The following is a 20,813-nucleotide window of genomic DNA, read 5'->3' as shown; positions in this document are numbered from 1 at the left end:
GGACGGAAATTATTTTCTGTATGGATGCAGGGTTGGTGAATTGGCCGGATATTGGCCAAGGAGGGGAATTACCGGAGGGTGGAGCTCACCAACAACACGCCGGGGGCGTGGTGGCTGAGCGGAAGAGCCATTTGGCAGCACGCCGGGGGCGTGGTGGCTGAGCAGGATAGCCAGTTGGCAGCACGCCGGGGGCGTGGTGGGTGAACGAGAGAGGCAGGTGGCAGCACGCGTAGGGCGTGGTGGCTGATGTGGCAGAACGCCGGGGGCGTGGTGAGTCACCACGCAGGGGGCGTGGTACGTCGAAGTCCGTGATGGTGCGCGGAGTCCCAAGGCACCTGCTACACCACGCGGGGGGCGTGTTGCAGTCCTGCCTGCATGCAGGAGACAGCCCCCCCACCCCGGGAACCAGCGCCAGTGCTGCTCCATGTATATATATGCATGCCTTGGTTCTTCTTCACCTCCCATTGATGGTTTTGAGTTATGCTGAAGCACAAAACAGAAGGGAGTGCGAGAGAAGGAAGAAGCTGTGAGTGAGTAGTATTAGTTTATAGGATTGATAAAAAATGGTGCGTGATTATGTGTTGCCTGAAGAACATATTATCAACTACTTGGACCATCCTATTTATGTAAGTAAGCAAATTTTTTTTTGTTTGACGTATTTAAATTATTTTATTTTTTATGTATTTTTTTTATGCATGTATATTATTTGTATTGAGAATATTATTTTATGTAGTTTATAAATATTTTAAGATTATAAGAATAATTTTTATAAAATTAAAATTAATAATAATAATAATAATAATAATAGGGTTATAATAATAATAATAATAATAATAATAATAATAATAATAATGATAATAATAATTATTTTGTTATAAATTTTGTTATTAAGAGTATGTTGAAGAATAAAAAACATATTCTGATGTTGTAATAGTAATATACGTTGCATAGTGAGGATTATTATAATAAACTAAATATGTAAACCGTTTAAAAAATATATAATAGTATATTATTATTATAATATGTTATACTATATCGTTATTAAAAAATTAAAAAAAATAAATAAATTGATAAATTTAGTAAATAATACGTTATAGCTTAATATTATTAAATATTGTTATCTTATAAATATGTGAATGTTTATTATACTATTTGTAAGGATTATTCTTTAATTAATGTAACATATATCTTTGTTGATGCAGCCTAACAGAAATTTGTTGGTGCGTAAATTGGATCCACCACAGACGTGGAATCCGATGGTGGAGAACTACTTACGCGCCACGGGATTCTACCACGTCTCCAGAATTGGAGTCATAAGAGGATTTCACCCCATGTTAGCTGCTCTGGTTGAAAGGTGGAGGCCTGAAACCCACAGCTTTGTATTGCCGATCGGTGAGGTTACAGTGACATTAGAGGATGTCGCTCATATATTCGGCCTACCGATTGATGGAGAGCCTGTCAGTGGATGGACAGATAGTAGTAGCGAGTTCATTCAGAGTCAGGGCATAGCGATATTCGGTCGTGAGCCATCAGTCAGTCATAATGCGAAGTCCTATATAAAGTTGGGTTGGGTTCGACGTATTAGAGACGCAGAGCCGTTGGACACTGAGGAGTCCATAAGGAGATACGTTAGATGTCATATCTTCTGTTTGTTAGGGACGACCCTATTCACGGACAAGTCGACCTCATATGCCCATGCAAAATATCTACCATTGCTTCGCGATTTCGAGCGGATCCATACTTATAGCTGGGGGTCAGCTTGTCTCGCTCATCTTTACAGAGCGTTATGCCGTGCATCACGATATGATACAAAGGAGATGGATGGCCCTCTGAATCTGTTGTTTGTTTGGGCATGGGAGCGAATGCCGTGTCTTGCTCCCGTACCGAGACAAACCCTTCCACCCGCCGAGATACCAGTTGCCAGGAGGTAATAAGTCTTATTTTAGTCGTGTGTTATATTCATGATGCATGTTTGATATATGTTGTTTTATTTAAATTTTTTCAAATGATAATGTGTTAGGTGGAGTCATTCGGAACGGACCACAGCGTGGTTATCCAAGACCGTAGAGACATTCAGGCATGACATAGACTACATGCAAGAGGTAAATAGTTATATTTTAGCTGTTCCGTTTTCAATCCATTATTGTTAGGGTTCTAATATGCCAATAATATTGTGGCAGTTTGAGTGGCGGCCATATCACGGATTGATCGTTCCGGACGAGTTATATCCCCATCTTGAGGTGTGTGACGTCGTTGCTCCGTTGTTGTCGTTCGAGTGTGTCGAGTGGCACCCTGCGGACCGAGTGATGCGTCAGTATGGATATGCACAAACTCCTCCGCGGGCAGCAAGGGATATTCCAGTTGATCAGCATTGCGTCGTTCTACGTGGAGTGCAGCAACATGACTGGTCAGTCTTGCATGGACCATGGATAGAGGAGTGGGGCAACAGGCGACACAGTCGATTGCGGGATCGGCACCCCCTTCCGACCTGGGATTTTTTTCCGACGGTAGAGTATCGGGATTGGTACATACGCTCCTATGGACATCTGTTGAGATTGACGGCGTACGTTCCTCATCATCCACAGCCACCTCCCCCACAGCCACCTGCCCCACAGCATGCAGTGTTTGAGCCGATTCCTTATTATATACCACAGCCACCGGACTACAGTCATGGTAGCCATCACTCTCAGGGCAGTCACCACTCTCAGCACAGCCACCACGCTCAGAGCAGCCACCATTCCCAGCACTCTCAGCACAGCCACCATGCTCAGAGCAGCCACCATTCTCAGCATAGTGACCACGGTCAGTCCGGTCAGCATCATGATCCCGTACTTACCATTCCTTCCGGTACAGATTGGTTTGACTTCTCCAGCGGCGGAGAGGCTGGTTTGGGTGGCTGGTCAGATTTTAGTGGTATACCCTCACTGTCGGGGTCAGCTGATCCACATAGGGCATCAGTAGATATGGCTCATAGTTTGCACGGTCGTACCTCCGACCGCACGTCAGCGAGTGCGTCATGTGATAGTGGTTTTATGCACCGTCAGCGGGCATACAGAGTTGTTGACACGTTCAACCCCGGATCATCCGCTCCAGCAGAGGTTGGCGGGTCGGCCACTCCGATAGATGCAGGTGGCTCGGCCGCTCCTACAGAGGCAGGTGGTTCGGGAGCTCCGGAGGTGGATGACTCAGTTCGAGGTCACCCATATGACCTACGGACGGAGCGAAATCCACCTGATAGGTATACTCCATCGCGGTTCAGTCTGGGCATTATGGGTAAGGGACTGAGGTACTTTGGTGGAAAGAAGTGAGCTTCGGTTTATGTTATCTAGATTTTATTTTCAGAGATAAGTTAATGTAATTCGTGTTTAATGTTTGCTTTGTTAACTTATGTAACCTGTAGTTCCTTTTTTTGTATATTAACTTAAGGAAATCAGTTAATGACCTTTTTAAGCAGACATTAAGATATCAATGGATAGACTTCATTTGAAAAATACAAACACGTCTGATTTCAAAAGCATCAACTGACGAAATGCAAATTAAAAAGTACAAACATGACCACCCTAAACTATGAACCAGCACCACTCGGTCCAGCACGCTGCGGACACCTACTCCGACTATGACCCTGAGCACCACAGAGACGGCATATCCGAGGACCACGCATGTCACGTGAGTCCATTTCATTCAGGTATCGGGTCAGTTTGGGCCTGCCTTTAGACGTTCGCCTCTGTGCGGGATTAGCGACCAATGTGGGTCCCTCATAAGGAGGCCATGTCTCGGGATCTCCTAATGGTGTGAACTCAAACCTATATACCTTACGAACTTCCGTCATCTTGTAAACATCATGCACATACAACTGCCAATCGAGCCGCTGGTTAGCACAGCAAGCAATAACATGGCGACATGGTATTCGTTCGACCTGAAAGTGCCCACAGTCACACGTCCGTCGCGCTAGATCAACAACTAACACCTTTCCAGTAGTCATTTCGCGCACCTCAAACACCTCATTTCGTCTATCAAAGCGGTGCACAACTATATTCCCAGCCTGCTGCATACTTGCTTCTATCCGCTGTTGCGCAAATGCGGAGTACGTAAATCCAGCACGCTTCCGTTCGTGAGTCTCGGCACTCTTCCGCGTAAAGAGTTCATTTAACCTGTAATATGTTGCTCGGACCAGCGCCAACACAGGTAGATTACGGGCACCCTTCAACACGGAGTTAATACACTCGACAAGGTTCGTTGTCATGTGGCCCCATCGATGTCCCTCGTCGAATGCCAATACCCAATGTCTGAGTCCGATGGCATCGCACCACCTGGCATATGCCTCGCCTCGCTCTTCCAACCTCTTATAGTTGATATTATACTCCTCCACCGTTCTTGAATACCCTATATTGACAACAAGCTTCTGCAAGTGAGGGACTTTGAATGCCCTTAAGAAGTTACTGCCGATGTGTCTTATACAAAACATCCACCATGCTCTTGGAGGTTGCCAGTCACCACCAGAACGATTAACTGCTGCCCGTATTGACTCATGCCGGTCTGAGATCATACCCACACCGTCTTTTCTAACAACATACTGTCGCAGATTCCTGAGGAAGAAGTGCCACGCATCAGCTGTCTCACCTTCCACCAAGGCAAAGGCGATAGGCACAATGTTCTGGTTCCCATCTTGTGCAACAGCGACTAGAAGTGTACCTTTGTATTTTCCGTATAGGTGTGTGCCGTCAACCTGAACCAGGGGCTTGCAATGCCTGAATGCCCTAATGCATGGATTGAAACTCCAAAATACACGATGAAGTATTTTTACACCTTGTGCCTCCTCATTCCCGTTGTAGAGTGGACGTGTTTCTATTTGGACAACTGAACCAGGAATCTTCTGCACCATGACCGAGAGCCACCACGGCAATGCTTGGTAAGATTCCTCCCAATCACCAAAAACGTTGGCAACAGACTTCTGCTTTGCCAACCAAGCCTTTCGATAACTTATGGTATAGTTGAACCTTGACTGGACTTCCGCAATTATAGATTTCACCTTGATGGACGGGTCCGTCTCGACCAACGGCCTTATAGCCTCAGCAACTGTATCTGAGTCCAACTTGGAATGATCTTGTGAAATCGTTCCGATGGTGCACGTGTGCCTACCGTTGTATCTGCGTATCTCCCAACAACCTTTTCTTCGTATCAAGCTGGCTCGGATAAGCCAGTCACATCCACGCCCGTACATCTTGCATTTTGCATAGAACGTCTGTGGCTCAGACTCATACACATCATAGTCAACTCCTCTAGATATAGTGAAACTTCTAATTGCTGCAACGACCGACTTTCTAGAGCTATATTCCATTCCAATTCGGAACTCTCCGTCCTCAGGATCAGCAATACCTACAGAAAGCCGAAATCATCGTTTATTGCACAGTCCAAGGTATAAAGTTACAAAAACTTCTTATTTAGTAAACACGTACCTCTGTTTGCATATTCCGGAAACTCGGGGGCATGCATGGCGTCGAGATCCAACTCACACATAAAAGGTGGAACGCCCATCGGTTGACTGCTCGAGGGATGAACCACTACATTCTCCACTGCTGCCTCAGCTCCCACATCACCATCCTCATCTTCATCGCCGGCTTCATAAGTGGCTTCGAAGTCCTCTTCGCTGTCACTATTCATTCCTTCGAACACCGCAGCTATATCATCATTTACATCTATATCATTTTGGACCGCTGCTGCCTCTACAGCTTCAAACTCAACGTACAACTCAATCTGCGGGTGTCTCGTATAAGTCTGCCGGTGAATTTGAAACATATTCTGCATACTCGCTTCATCCGTGATCGGAATGGTATCAAACTGTATTAGACCACCAAAAACAACAACCGGATTCCGGTACAGAATTCTGCTCACTCTCATTAACGTACCATTCTCCATGCTTTGACATAGGCCGTTCTGCAGCTCCATTAACGTCATCGTGCATGGAACCACAAACGAAAACGGATTTTGTGACACAAACCTCACTCCCTCATGAGTATTACGTATTATCTCTCCATTACGATACACCACCAAATTTGCGGTGTCCTCCATTACACCAACAACAGCATCAAAGAATCCTCACAACACACTCAAATCTCACTCACTCGGTATGGAAAACACTCTCGAGCTCTACCTTATATAGAGCTGTGCACTTAACACGCCCCCCACGTGGTGCACACTTGGACCAATCACCTTTCGCCACGTCAGCACGCCCCCAGCGTGCTGATGCAGCACGCCCCCAGCGTGCTGATGCAGCACGCCCCCCACGTGGTGTACACTTGGCCCAATCACCTCTCGCCACGTCAGCACGCCCCCTGCGTGCTGACGCAGCACGCCCCCCACGTGGTTCAGCTGCTGTCCAACCAAGCTCGGCCACGTCAGCACGCCCCCTGCGTGCTGACTAAGCACGCCCTCCGCGTGCTGCCTAGGTGGCCCAACCACAGCATGCCACCTAGCTTCCACGCCTACCACGTGTTGTATGCACCACGCCCCCTGCGTGTTGTGCATTTCATCTGACACGTCCATCCCTGTGTAATACACCCAGTTCCTCCATTTTCTCCTAATTCACCAAAATATTCTCCATATTTAAATTAATGAGCCAAGTTTGGACATATAGCAAATAATTAAAAATAAATTAAAATATATAACATATATATTAAATTAATAATTAAATTATATTAAATAATTATATTTTTATTTAATTAAAAGTTTATATTAATAAATTAAATATAATTAATAATTATATCTTTATTTAATTAATAATTTATATTAATTATTTAAATAATAATTAACATAAATAATTATGCTAAATTAATATTAAATATTATTTATAATGTTATATTCAATTAGAATTAATTAAATTTGTTTACATAAAAAAAGACTTGATTGAACACATATGTCAATTTCATAATATTTGTCGTCAACTATAGATTTGCATTATGTTTTTCTTTATATAATTTTATAAATTAGTTTAATCTTAAATTATATATTGCGTATTATTATTATTATGTATGAAGTTATTAATTTTTTTTAATATTAACATTTTTTAATAGTAAATTATTTTTAAATTTATAAATTTTAATAATATTATTGTAAAAAATAGTAACTATATTAATTTTAATTAATTAATTAAGTGGAACCACAATAGGGACTAAAGTTAGTTCTTCCTATTGGAGAAGAGAAAGATGCTTTGAGTTCCTATTTACTGTTTATGACGCAAAAGTTGATGTGGAGTTACTTTTTATGACAGGTGGGATATAAATAGGAATTGGGATGAGTTCCCTACTGGAGATGGTCTAAGTTATAACATATGTTTGGAAAGTTTGCCGAAAAAAGAAAAAAGAATTTACGGAAGGGCAGAATCACGTGCAAAGTGTAGCATCCTTCATCCTTCCTTTTTGCATATTGAATAGCGGTATTTTAAGAAAATGGATTTTCTCCATTTTTGTAAATGCTAAGATAAGGTGGAAACGAGGTGAAAATTTCCATCGATAAAATTATCTAAGATGTTATTAATTCCTTAATAAATCATGCCATTGATTGCGATTAATACATACCTGTTTGACACCTACATAATACAAATAAAAAAGAAAATTTTTTATGAGCAATACTATTTGTACATTAAAATTAGGGCAATTGACGTATTTAAATAAAATAGTCGAAACCTTTACCTAAATGTACAAAACGGATTGTTGTTACATGCATGTGCAAAAACTCTATTCTATGTAATCCGTGGCAACCCACCACGGTTTTAGAAATGTTCATAAACCGTGGCAGGCTGGGACGGTTTATGGGGAAACTTATTTGAATGTAAACCGTGGGAGGTCCCAGCGGTTTACGATGGCGGCGTGGCAGGCATAAACCGTGGTAAGTCACCACGGTTTATGAAGAAACTTAACTGGTCATAAACCCTTGTGGGTTACAACGGTTTATGTAGGTTCAATTATGGCCAGAAAACGTTGTAGGTTGCCACGGTTTACAATGAGGGGAACTCTATATATATGTGGCTGATTCAAGCTCCATAAGAGATCGTTCTCAAAATGGCTAGTGAGGAAGAGAGTTTTCTTGCCTTAGTGCATTATTCTGGGAAAATAAAAAAAAGCAAAAGCCATGGTGTGAAGTTTACCGATAGAGAACCACTGAGTATTTTTATCACTTCGTCCATGAGTTTGTCAGATTTGAAGAACAGCATCTTGGAGAAGCTTGGCGTGTTGGGTAGCAAGTGGGTGAAGAAACTATTCTACAAGATTCTCATCGCGGTTGTCTCGACCGGTGTTCAGTATGATACCTTTGCGGTTAAGGCTGATGAAGATATTAGGGTTTTGTTCTACTGTGTAAGGAGTTTTTCGGAGCTCAGAATCCATGAGTTGTTCGCGAAGTTGGAGGTTGGTCTCGATAGTTCTGGGGCATCCGCGCCAGTTCCTAGCCCTACTGCCGCTGGTGGTGCATCTAGTTCGATGCCTGCGATCGGACCGTATCTCCGCCGGTTCAATCACCTTCGTTTGCGGCTGATTTAGACCGAACGGAGGGAGTTGGTTTTGTACCTTTGGAGAATACAGCAGCCATTGAGCCTCCTCATGTTGTGGGCACCGGTGGTGGCCTATTACCTTATATCGAAGACTTTGGTGGACCTGATCAAGTAGAGAATGTAATGTGTGACGATGAGTCTGACCAGGAGCCTGTTGATATCGTAGACGACAGCGACGATGACACAGGTGGTGATCCACATGCGCAGCATCGGCCTTCAAGTTCTGCTTCTCAGCAGTACCCTCCACACTTCTCCACACTACACTTGGATGCTCTTGGTCAACAGGAAGACGGTGGTAACACAATAGGGGGATCTTCTACAGAATTTCAGATTGGGCAATCATTCCAGAGTAAAGATGAAGCTGTGCTGAGTGTCAAGGACTATAGCATCCGGCGAGGTGTTGAGTACAGAGTCATCGAATCAGATCATTTGAAGTATCATGGAAAATGCAAGGAATTCGGCAAGGGTTGTAGTTGGTTGATTCGTGTCGCGCTTCGTGCACGAAAGGGCACTTGGGAGGTTAGGAGGTACAACGGGCCACACACATGCTTGGCAACTTCTATTTCAAGTGATCACCGTCAGCTGGACTACCATGTTATCTGTGCGAGGATTCGTCCTTTGGTAAGGGCAGATGCTGGCATGCTGCGGTTACGGTAAAGGTACTTCAACAAGCGACAGAAGCCGATTACGGTTTCAGGCCTAGTTACAGGAAGGTCTGGATGGCCAAGCAGAAGGCAGTGGCACAAATATATGGAGATTGGGAAGAGTCTTACGCGGAGTTGCCACGTTGGATGCTAGGGGTCCAGTCGACAATGCCCGGAACAATCACGGTGTTGAAGACGTCTCCTATTCGTATTGGTGGTGGGGTTGATGAGTCGACGGTGTACTTTCACCGGCTTTTCTGGACATTTCCACCCTGTATCGAGGCATTCCGGCATTGCAAGCCCCTCGTCAGTATTGATGGTACCCACTTATATGGGAAGTATGGAGGGACGCTGCTGTTGGCGATTGCTCAGGACGGGAACTCGAACATCCTCCCGATAGCATTTGCCCTTGTGAAGGGCGAAAATGCAGAGTCGTGGTCATTCTTCTTGTCCAACCTCCGAGAGCATGTGACTCCTCAGGAGGGTATCCTTGTTATCTTTGACAGGCATAATGGGATCAAGGCGGCGCTTGAGGCACCGGAGACTGGGTGGCTGCCTCCTCGGGCTTTCTGGGCCTACTGTATTAGGCATGTGGCTGCGAATTTTGCCCTAACGTTCAAAGGTAAGGACTCAAGGAGGATGTTGGTGAATGCTGCCTACGCAAAGACTGAAGCTGAGTTTTACTACTGGTTTGACATCATGCGGACTGAGAATCCAGCAATGTGTGACTGGGCCAACCGGATGGAGTATGATAAATGGACCCAACATGAGGATGGTGGTCGACGGTTCGGGCACATGACCACAAACATCAGTGAATGTGTGAACTCCGTGCTAAAGAAAACTCGCAACCTCCCGGTCACATCATTGGTTAAGTCAACTTACGGGAGGCTTGCTCAGCTATTTGTGGTACGGGGACAGACAGCAGAGGCACAACTCGGATCTGGGCATGAATTCTGTCAGGCATTGGTCAAGGCTATTGATCGGAACCTAAGAGACTCTAGGTACTTCACTGTGATGTTATATGACAGGCATCAGTCCGAGTACACCGTCGCGGAGACAACACCAACCGGGAGCTTCTCGCTGGGTAGCTATAGAGTTTCCCTCCAAGATCACCGATGCGACTGTGGCCACTTCCAGGCGCTGCATTATCCATGCGGCTTAACATGCAACCATTACTAATAACATCAAACATAATTTCGTAAAGATTATTAGAATCGTCACATTAAATTCATTGATTCTCTTATTGTGTAATAAACAATGAAACTACGAATACTATGCACTCATGATAAGAATAAAAATAAAGAAATAAAATATTCTACCCTAACAATAACCATAATAATAGCAATTTTTACAAAAATACTATTAACCAGACTAACAAAATAAATAACCATAATAAAATATTTTTACTAACAATACCGATAATAATATTAACATTTACATAGACAATATTAATAAAGTTCTCACATTTTGATTTACAGTAACCATAATAATATCAATCTTTATGTAAATAACATTAATCAGAATAACAATACAAATAAACATCATAAAATATTTTTACTAACAATATTCCTAATAATATCAATATTTATATTAGTATGAATTTTAATAATAATAATAATAACAATAATAGTAACTAACCTCTTCGTCGATATAGCCTGCCACGTGAGCAACGCCATTTAGTCGGTACAAGCGATCCTCCCCCTCCATTGGCTCCACCACCCACTCCTCCTTCAAAACTCCAAAGTTTTCCCAAATCCTCTCAACACAAGAAGCCTTCCTTTTTTTTGTGCTCTCCCAAATGATTCGTCCCAGGCTTCAGCGGATTAGGTATATATAGCTCCACACACATAAACCGTGGGAGGTTACAGGGGTTTCTTTTTATTGCACTTTCCTCATAAACCGCGGTGGGTTACCGGGTTTTACGTGTAAACCATTTTCTTCATAAACCGTGGTGACTTACCACGGTTTATGCCTGCCACGCCGCCATCGTAAACTGCTGGGACCCCCCACGGTTTACATTCAAATAAGTTTCCCCATAAACCGTCCCAGCCTGCCACGGTTTATGCACATTTCTGAAACCGTGGTGGGTTGCCACGGATTACATAGAATAGGGTTTTTGCACATGCACGTAACAACAATCCGTTTTGCACATTTGGGTAAAGGTTTTTGTCATTTTATTTAAATAAGTAAATTGTCCTTAAAATTAGCTATTAAAATCAGTCATTAATATATTTATATATAAATACATGTATGATTTAATTTATTTTCAATGTGTATTTATATTCTAATATATATTTTATATTAATGACTGACATTGATAACTGATTTTAGTGTACATGTAGCATAACCTTTTTTTATATCTTTGTAGAATAAATTCTCATTTCAATCTCTAATTATTTTGATAAGTGGCAATTTATCTCCTAATAAAATTAAAATACCATATTAATCTCTAACTATTCATTATATTAGACATTTTGACCATTCTTTAACATCACCGTCAACAAATAACCGACACAATCCTAGTTGTAGTGTTAACGGCCTATATGTCAATGCTCAATTTATTTAAAATAGATAACCCAATACACAAAACGGATGTGTTTACTTTCTCCCAAATTAGTAGAAGTTTTTCAAACTTTGCTAATGGATTAGAAACCTTAACAAAGAATCATCAGTTGCACATATCAATTCTCAGTTTTAAATCGTCGTTTATGGAGGTTGAGCAAGAGGATGATGATAAAGAGACACTTAAATTCTTATCCATTTTAAGAAGAGACACTTAATTAATTCATGTGAGGTCATTATCAGTTGTAGGAGAGGTTAAGAAGGAGGTTAAGATGTCCAACGAAATGAACGAATAAGGATCAGCATTGTATTTTAGTTTTCTTAGGGAACGGATTGTTACTTATTAAAATAGTTAGGAGCCAGAGTACTGATTTACTCGTATATCATTATATTTTTTTATGACAATATTTATTTCACAATCTTTAAATATTCTTTATTAAAAGATTATATTAAGCATAAAATTTATCCTACGGACACTAAAAGAATAAAGGTGAATACTGTTGAATTTATCATTAAATTTAATGTCGGACGTTAACGTTAGGTTTACTAGCGAATTCTATTTTTCAACAGTAAATTCGTCGATAATATTTGAAAGAAAAAAAAAAGATTAATTGACACAATCATTACTGTCGGAATTACTAGTGGATTTATTTGCTGATAAAGCTCAATTAATGAAACACTGTCTTATGGTCATACGCAATGCATTACCGTCGGAAAATCTGATAGTAATTTGTCCCTAAATTGGAATCGCACGCGCTCTCCCCTCGTTTTGAAAGATCCACTCTCTCTAAACTTCTTCTCTCTCTAAACCTCTTCTCTCTCTCTCTCTCTCTCTCTCTCTGCATCTCTCTCTCCCAAACCATCTCCGGCAGCACTCTTTGCCAGTGCTGGCGCCACTAACAGCCTCCAAAGGATCTCTTGTTTAGTCTCACTCTTCACAGTACTGAAACACCACCACTCTTACACTCCCAGCGCCGAATCTCCTCTCACTCTCTCATCCTCTCACAGCGATGAAGCAACCCCCTTCTCCGCCGTTGACACCGCCCCATGGCACCCTGACTCGCGTCCTGCAGCGGCACAACCTTTCCTCTCCCTCTTCCATCTTCGAAGCACTTCTCTTTCCATCCTCCTCCATAGCGCCATGCACCAGCAGCTGCCATTGTCCTCCACACACTAACAGTCGGCATCGTCCTCCATGCACAGCAGCAGCACACACCAGACAATATCTGATTTAGGATTTTTTAGTTCTGTTTTGATTTATTTTTTAATCTACTTTGATTTAGGATTTTTTAATTCTGTTTTGATAATTCTGTGTTTGAAATTTTGTTTATGATTCTAATTTAAATTCTGTTTTGATGACTTTGGGTTTTAAATTCTGTGTTTATTATTCTAATTTTTAGTTCTGTTTTTATGATTTTGTTTATGAAGTTTTGATTTAGGATATTTTAAATTCTATTTTAATTTAGGATTTTTTTAACCTTGTTTTGATGATTTTGTGTTTGAAATTTTGTTTATGATTCTATTTTTGGATTCTTTTTTGATATTTTTGTGTTTCAAATTCTATATTTATTATTCTAATTTTTAATCTTGTTTTTATGATTTTGTTTCAAATTTTATGATAATTATGCAGTTTGATATCAGTTCAAGTAAGAACATTGGCGACACAAAAACTAAAGAGCAATATGACCCAATGTTGCTCATCTGAATGAATCTACAAGTGTAAGATCCCCAACTGCATTGTCCTGATTTCTGTTATGGTATTATTTGAGTTAATTATTTTTCGAGTTAATTAGTTTATTGTAGTTAATTGTCTGAGTTAATCTTAACTTGTTTATTTTCTGAGTTAATTATTGACTTCTTGTTTATTGTTATTGATTTCTAAGTTTATTATTATTTGAGTTGTTTATTTTCTGAGTTAATTAGTGTCACTACAAAAAAAAGGTCTATGGTCAGCTAGTGAAAAGGGTGACCATAGGTCTATGGTCACAGTTTTTCCACCATGGCCTATTCTGGTATGGCCATAGATCTAGGGTCACGATTTTTTTTATCTATAGTCACAGTTGCAGTATTTAAATTCTGACATTTTAGGCCACATTTTTTTACCGTGACCATAGGTTACTCTATGTTCACACGTAAAAATCATGACCATAGCCTAATCTATGGTCACGGTTTTAGTGTGATCATATCTTATCTATGGTCACCCTATTTTAAAACCATTACCATTGTCTAATCTATGGTTACAATTTTAGTATGACCATAGTTTATCTATGGTCACCCTATTTTAAAACAGTGTCCATAGCCTACTCTATGGTCATCCTTGTTTTAAACCGTGACCATAGGTTACTCTACGGTCACCCTTTTGTATAACTGTAACCATAGCCTAATCTATGGTCATGATTTTAGCATGATCATAACTTATCTATTGTCACTCTATCTTAAAATCGTGACCATAGCCTCCTCTATGATTGATAAACCGCTATTTTACGATTTATTTTGTGCTGAATTGAGCGGATTTTATACATTATTCTCATACTTATTCATATAAATCACATGTTTTACATTTTCCTTCCTAATTTTGTGCTATGATTCAAAACATGCTTCTTTGTCCTTAAATTTGCTAATTTTAATCCTCTCATATTACCATTCGATACCGTGATATGTGTGTTAAGTGATTTCAGGTTTACCAGAGCAGGAATGGCTTAGAGGATGGAAAGGAAGCATGCAAAAATGGAAGGAACACAAAAAATCAAGTATTTCAGAATCTGGTAGCGACGCGCACCCGTGAACGACGCGTACGTGTGACTGAGCCTATGTCCATACGACCCGCACGCGTGGCTGACGCCTACGTGTGGCCAGTGAAAAAGTCCAGCAACGCATATGCGTGACAGAGCGTCACGTGCTGCAGTTACAGAAAACGCTGGGGGCAATTTCTGGGCTGCTTTTGACCCAGTTTCAGGCCCGAAAACACTGATTAAAGGCTGCAGAGTGAAGCTGGAAGGAGAATCACTCATTCACACATTTGTTAGGTTTAGATGTAGTTTTTCTAGAGAGAGAAGTTCTCTCATCTCTCTAGGTTTTAGGGTTTTTAACTTTATTTCTTCTCCAATTCAGATTTTCATCTTGCTTTATCTTAGTTTCTATTCTACATTCTATTATTCTAGCATCTTAGTTTATCTTCTCTTGTTGATTTATTTATTTTCCAATTTTGTTTATGAACTCTTGATGTTAGATTCAATTTCCATATTAATGCAATTTATTTTTTCCATGGTTATTGTTACTCTCTTTAATTGTTAGTCATTGATGCTTGCAATTCGTTGTTGAGATTTAATATTCCTTGTTAATTTATCATGCTTTTATTTTGTGCCTACCAAGTATTTGATAAAATGCTTGATAGGATTTTAAATTAGATTTTCACGTTCTTAACTTGGATTGATCAATTAGAGACTCTTGAATTGTCAAAGTCTCTTGTTGGTTGGTGATTGAAAGTTGCTAGTTAGCTTGAGCTTCACTAACTCTAGTCTTTGATTAGGACTTGTGAACTCAAGTTGAATTGCTCACTTGACTTACCTTCAATTGTTAGAGGTTAACTAAGTGAGAGCAAAAGGTAATTGCCATCACAAGTGACTATGATAATGGGGATAGGAATTCCAATTATCAATCCTTGCGAGGACTTTTCTTAATTGTTAGTTTACTTCCTCGTCATTTACATTCCTTGTTCAACATTTAAAAACCCCAGAAATACTTTCCCATAACCAATAGTAACATACTTCCCTGCAATTCCTTGAGAGACGACCTGAGGTTTAAATACTTCGGTTAATTTTATTGGGTTTGCTTAAGTGACAAACAATTTAAATATTGATTGAGGTTTAATTGTCGGTTTAGAACTATACTTGCGATGCGATATTTTCGTAAAAATCTTTTCTGACATTTTTTCCTTCGTCAAATTTTTGGCGCCGTTGCCGGAAAATTGCAAATGTGTGCCTTATTATTGGTTATTGGTAATATTGTGAATAATTTTGCTTTTTCGTTTCTTTGTTAGTTGTTTCTAGTTTTAGGAGTTTATTTTCATTATTTCTTATTAGTTTTTGTTTTTATTTTCTCTTGTTACTATGAATTCTCACCCTTTTGGCTATGAGTGTGGTTACAATTATATTGTAGGAAGTGGAGATTACAATGAAGGCTTGCATCAAGGATGGGACAATCAAAGATGGGAGGAGCCACAAGGATTTGATCAACCCTCTTAGCAACAACCTCCACCAACATACTATGAGTAAGAGCCATTCCAAGGTGTATACCAATCCAATAGCTATGGTGAACCCCCTTGTAGTTACCAACAAGCCCCATCATGTGCCTATGAACCCCATCCTCAACATAGCTTTGAACCACCATACTCACAAGCTACCTACAATCAAACACTTCCTTATGACCCTAACTCACATCCACCATACCAACCACCTTATGAGCCAAATGACTAGAACCACATATTCTAACACAATTACCCCCAAGAACCACCACCTCAATATACACCATCTCCATACCCTTATCAAGAAGAACCACTTTTCCATTATAAGCCCTTTCTCCCAACAAATGAACCCTCCTATCCACCCCAAGCTCCCATAGATGATACCTTTAGTGTTATTCGCCAAGGGCAACAGGAGCTTCAAACCACACTCACCTCTACTCTCACCGGTCTCACCTCTACTCTTCAAGCTCTTATATCCCATGTGGATTCATCCTCTACCCCCAATACTCAACCCTCGAGCTCTAGTACACTTCCTTTTTACCCATATCCATCAATCCAAGAGCAATATGATCCCAATTATGCTATTGACGTGGAACAAGAGAGAAGGGATCGTCTTAGGGACTTAATGGATCGGGTTCACGTATCCATACTTCAAGAGAATCAAGAGGAGGCCCAAAAAGTCGAGGTAGGAGAGACCCTTGAAGATGAAAGAATAGTTGAAGAATTAGGGGAGGTTGAACAAGAGGTGGAAGGCATCAAGGAGGAGTTGGATTTTGTACTAGAGCAAGTGGAGAAAGCCGAAATTATTGAAGAAAAGGAAGTGATTGAAGATTTAGGAGATGCGGAACCTCCATGGGAATCCTAAGACATAGAGCCTCCTTCCAAGATGTTTGAATTTGATGTTGAGGAGGGTGTACAACCTCCAAAGCATATTATAGTTGGAGACCTTGAAGAGGTTGATCAAGAGATGGATTTAATCATTGATAAATTCCTATCTACAATTGAATCCTCTCCCATTGGAGGTGAAGTAGCCAAAGAAGAAGTTGGTGAACAAGGAATTGAAGTTGAAGATACTTGTCAAGAGGTGGAGGAATTTAAAGAGGAACACAAGGGAGTGGACCTTGCATTGTCAAAGTGTGGGGAGGTCCCCCTTCCTAAGTCACCATCATCCCTTACACCATTCAAGTGGGTAAATCTCTTATCTCTAGGCTTTCTAATTTCACTTGAGTATGGGTTGCTTGAAACGGATGGTTAACTTAGAGCTCTTTGTGGAATGAAGAGTAAGGGAGAATTGTGTAGTGGTTGGAAACATCACTCTAGGTTCATAATGGTTGCACGCTCAAAGTTTGATAACAATGGTTGGTGTAGAACCAAAGTGAATGGGTCTGGGAGGATGTTTGGGTGCTTAAATGAGAATTCCAAGGCTAAACCATCCAGATGGAATCATGATGATCAACTTGAAGACGGGTATAGAAACAGGATTTGGGATCCCGGCATACAAGAGGATCGACTTTGGGAGTTCAAAGCTTGTGAAGAACTTCATCAAGGCTTGGTGAATTCACTTGGGAGTGTTGTAGCTTATTGGAAGTCCAAGCGTTGGTGGAAGTTTCAAGATGAGTTCAAGCACAAGCCACCATGACAAGGAGCTCACAAAATGTCCAACTTAAGGACAATAACTAAAAGTGCTAGGTGGGAGATAACCCACCATGATATGATCTTCTTTTTTATTAGTTTTATTTTATTTCTGTCAGTGTTAATTTTCAATTCTGCATGTTCACCCTTATTTTGCTTTATATTTCATAAAAAAAAATCCTTTGATGCGTAAGCGTCAATGACGCGCACGCGTCATATGGAGGTTCGCTCTTTATTAAAAATGAACAGAGAGTTGCGCTGGAGACGTACGGGAGGGGTGTCTGGTGCATAGCCAACCCGGTGACGCGTACGCGTCACATGCATTTTTTTTCAATCCACGTGTAGGCGTGGACAACGCGTACGTGTCGACACAAAATTTTGATTTTCTAGTATTACGAACATAGAGTTGGGTTGGAATTAGGCTGGATCCGTGCGTCTAGCACGTGAGTAGTCACGCGTACGCGTGACCGACGCTCACGCGTCATTTTACATTTTTGGGCATCCACGTGTACGCGTGGGCGACGCTCATGTGTCACTTGCCTGTTTCTGTTTTCACGCGTATGCGCGATGCATGCGCGTGCGTCGCATTGCGTTCTCTTGTCATTTCTTCTTCTTTCTTTCTCCTTTCTTCTTCTTTCTTCTCCCTTTCTTACATTCTTCTTCTCTCACTTTTCAACAGTTCACTTATCATTTTCCTTATCCTTCATTCTCTTTTAAAAATTGTATTTGCATACTTTCATTTATTGCATTTTAACTTTGTTACTTGTTCTTATTTTCTTTTCTAAATTTGATATTATACTATTGGTGTTGACTATTCTTACTCAACAGTTGCATATTTCTGGCATTGTTTTAGGTGTGTCTTAACTTGTTTGGTATTTCTTTCCCTTGCCCTTTGATTATATCGTTTTCTCACTTGCATGTTGTAGCTACTATGTAGTTGAGAACCTTATTATTTGGCATTAGCACACCCATATTGTACTTGTTTTGATATCTTTATTTGTGGGTTAGTCTTCTTCCTTTTTCTCCTCTTTCAGGTTGGCCACCAAGAAGGAAAATGGAACACTTCTAAATGGGACGGACAAACAAGTTCTTGTGCACCATCTTTTGAGGTAAAAGCATCAGTTGTAACAACTCATCCACTTGCACATCTTTGCATGCACCGGGGACGGTGCAATCTTTAAGTGTAAGGAGGTCGATACCGACTTCCGTGGGTTAGTTATTTTCTTTCCAGCACCAATTCTTAATTTTCTTTGTGGTTAGTTGTTGCATTGCATAATAGATTGCATGTGTAGTTAGTTGCTTGCATATATGTCTTACTTGGTTGAAGTGATGAATTCTTTTCCAAGAAACTATTTCAGAGCATTTCACTAATTTCAATTAAAACTTCTTGAACTTGCTTGAAGATATTTAATTTGGAACATGGTTTAGAGCTCGAACACACAAAACCAGTGAAATTTTGAGCCTATTTGATTGGTTGCATCCTATCAACCAATGTTTTATTTTAGTGTATGTTGCTCTCTCTAAAATTGTGATCTTTGTCTTGCTTAATTCTATATTTCTATTGTTTGATGTATGTATGCACTTACATGATTGAGGCCTTGTTTCACTATAGCTCACATACCCATATGGCCTTAACCCTTTCATTATCCTTTGCAACCCAATGTTGAGCCTTTTTAACCCCATTTATTCTTTACTTTAGTACATCATTAACTCTAAGCGAAAAACAATAATATCCTTAATTTGAATCCTTGGTTAGCTTAGACTGATGAAAGTGTTCATGAATTAAGTGTGAAAAAATTGGGTTTGCAATATTTGGTTTGAAAATTGGGTATATTGTATATTTTTGGTGAAAATGTGAAAAAAATGGTTGAGCACATATTCTTGCATTCAATACCTGAATCATATGCATTGAGAAAAATAAAAAGAAAAGAAAAAAATGAGAAAAAGAGCAAATAATAAAAGGAGATAAAATGCACCAAAGTAAATGGTGATAGCAATGCATATGTACTGTACTCAAATTCGGATGCATGAATATGTGAAAAACACAGTTAATGGGTAGTTAGATTTTATATTCTGATTACATGGATTGTCTTGAGTTAGGTGAGAAGTTTAGGTTAATTAAGGATTCAGATTTTAGTCCACTCGATCAAATACATTCCTACCTTGACCCTAACCCCATTACAACCCTTAAAAGACCTCTTGATATGTGTATTTGTGCATTAAATTTTTGTTGATTGGTAGAAGAAGAGCAAGCCTTAGAAAGTAAGGTTAGTAGAGAATTGAGAGTATCGAACCTTAAACGCTTGAGTGATTAGAGTGTATACACTTTCGGTGAGAGTTCGATACTCGATTTTTTGTTCCCGTCTTTCACAAGCCTTCTTCTTGTAAGTTTACTTGTACCTTATTATGTGATTTGAATTAGTGGAATCCAGTTCATATTTGTTCTTGGAGAATTTGATTTACTTTTAACCAAGTAGGTAGAAACATTTTGCATTTAGTTGCATTCATATAAATAGGTTGCATTTCATAATTTTACCATTCCTCTGCACTCCTTTATAGCTTCTCTTGAGCTTAGCATGAGGACATGCTAATGTTTAAGTGTGGGGAGATTGATAAATCGCTATTTTACGGTTTATTTTGTGCTGAATTGAGTGGGTTTTATACATTATTCTCACACTTATTCATATAAATCGCATGTTTTAAATTTTCCTTCTTAATTTTGTGCTATGATTAAAAACATGCTTCTTTGGCCTTAAATTTGCTAATTTTAATCCTCTCTTATTACCATTCGATGCTGTGATATGTGTGCTAAGTGATTTCAGGTTTTCCAGGGCAGAAATGGCTTAGAGGATGGAAAGGAAGCATGCAAAAATGGAAGGAACACAAGAAATCAAGTATTTCAGAATCTGGCAGCGACACGCATGCATGGACGACGCGTACGCGTGACTGAGCCTATGTCCATACGACGCACATGCGTGGCCAGTGAAAAAGTCACACAACGCCTACGCGTGGCCGACGCGTACGCGTGACAGAGTGTCACGTGCTGCAATTACAAAAAACGCTGGGGGCGATTTTTAGGCTGCTTTTGACCTAGTTTCAGTCCCAAAAACACTGATTAGAGGCTGCAAAGTGAAGCCGGAAGGGGGGATCACTCATTCACTTCTCATTCACACATTAGTTAGGTTTA

At 40.3% G+C, this 20,813-nt stretch overlaps 2 protein-coding genes across 2 annotated transcripts; one reads left to right on the top strand and one right to left on the bottom strand.

Moving 5' to 3' along the window:
- Window positions 1–3,565: 3,565 nt before the first annotated feature.
- Window positions 3,566–5,955, bottom strand: LOC112757145 (uncharacterized). Its single transcript, XM_025805750.1, has 2 exons — window positions 5,457–5,955; window positions 3,566–5,376 (listed from the first exon to the last, which is right to left on the bottom strand). The coding sequence occupies exons 1-2, from the start codon at window positions 5,953–5,955 to the stop codon at window positions 3,566–3,568; spliced, it is 2,310 nt and encodes a 769-aa protein (XP_025661535.1).
- Window positions 5,956–9,264: 3,309 nt separating this feature from the next.
- Window positions 9,265–10,368, top strand: LOC112757144 (uncharacterized). Its single transcript, XM_025805749.1, has one exon. The coding sequence runs from the start codon at window positions 9,265–9,267 to the stop codon at window positions 10,366–10,368; it is 1,104 nt and encodes a 367-aa protein (XP_025661534.1).
- The last annotated feature ends 10,445 nt before the right edge of the window (window positions 10,369–20,813 follow it).

This window comes from Arachis hypogaea, chromosome 16 (assembly GCF_003086295.3).
Source record: "Arachis hypogaea cultivar Tifrunner chromosome 16, arahy.Tifrunner.gnm2.J5K5, whole genome shotgun sequence".
In the NCBI taxonomy this organism is placed as follows: domain Eukaryota; kingdom Viridiplantae; phylum Streptophyta; class Magnoliopsida; order Fabales; family Fabaceae; genus Arachis; species Arachis hypogaea.
The sequence above is the reverse complement of the archived record's forward strand: the minus strand, read 5'-3'. Positions and strand labels throughout refer to the sequence as shown.

Coding starts and splice junctions, on each gene's coding strand:
- LOC112757145 (XM_025805750.1), bottom strand. CDS start 5,955: ATGACGTTAATGGAGCTGCAGAACGGCCTATGTCAAAGCATGGAGAAT. Junction 5,377..5,456: donor TCCGGAATATGCAAACAGAG/GTACGTGTTTAC, acceptor GGCTTTCTGTAG/GTATTGCTGATCCTGAGGAC.
- LOC112757144 (XM_025805749.1), top strand. CDS start 9,265: ATGGCCAAGCAGAAGGCAGTGGCACAAATATATGGAGATTGGGAAGAG.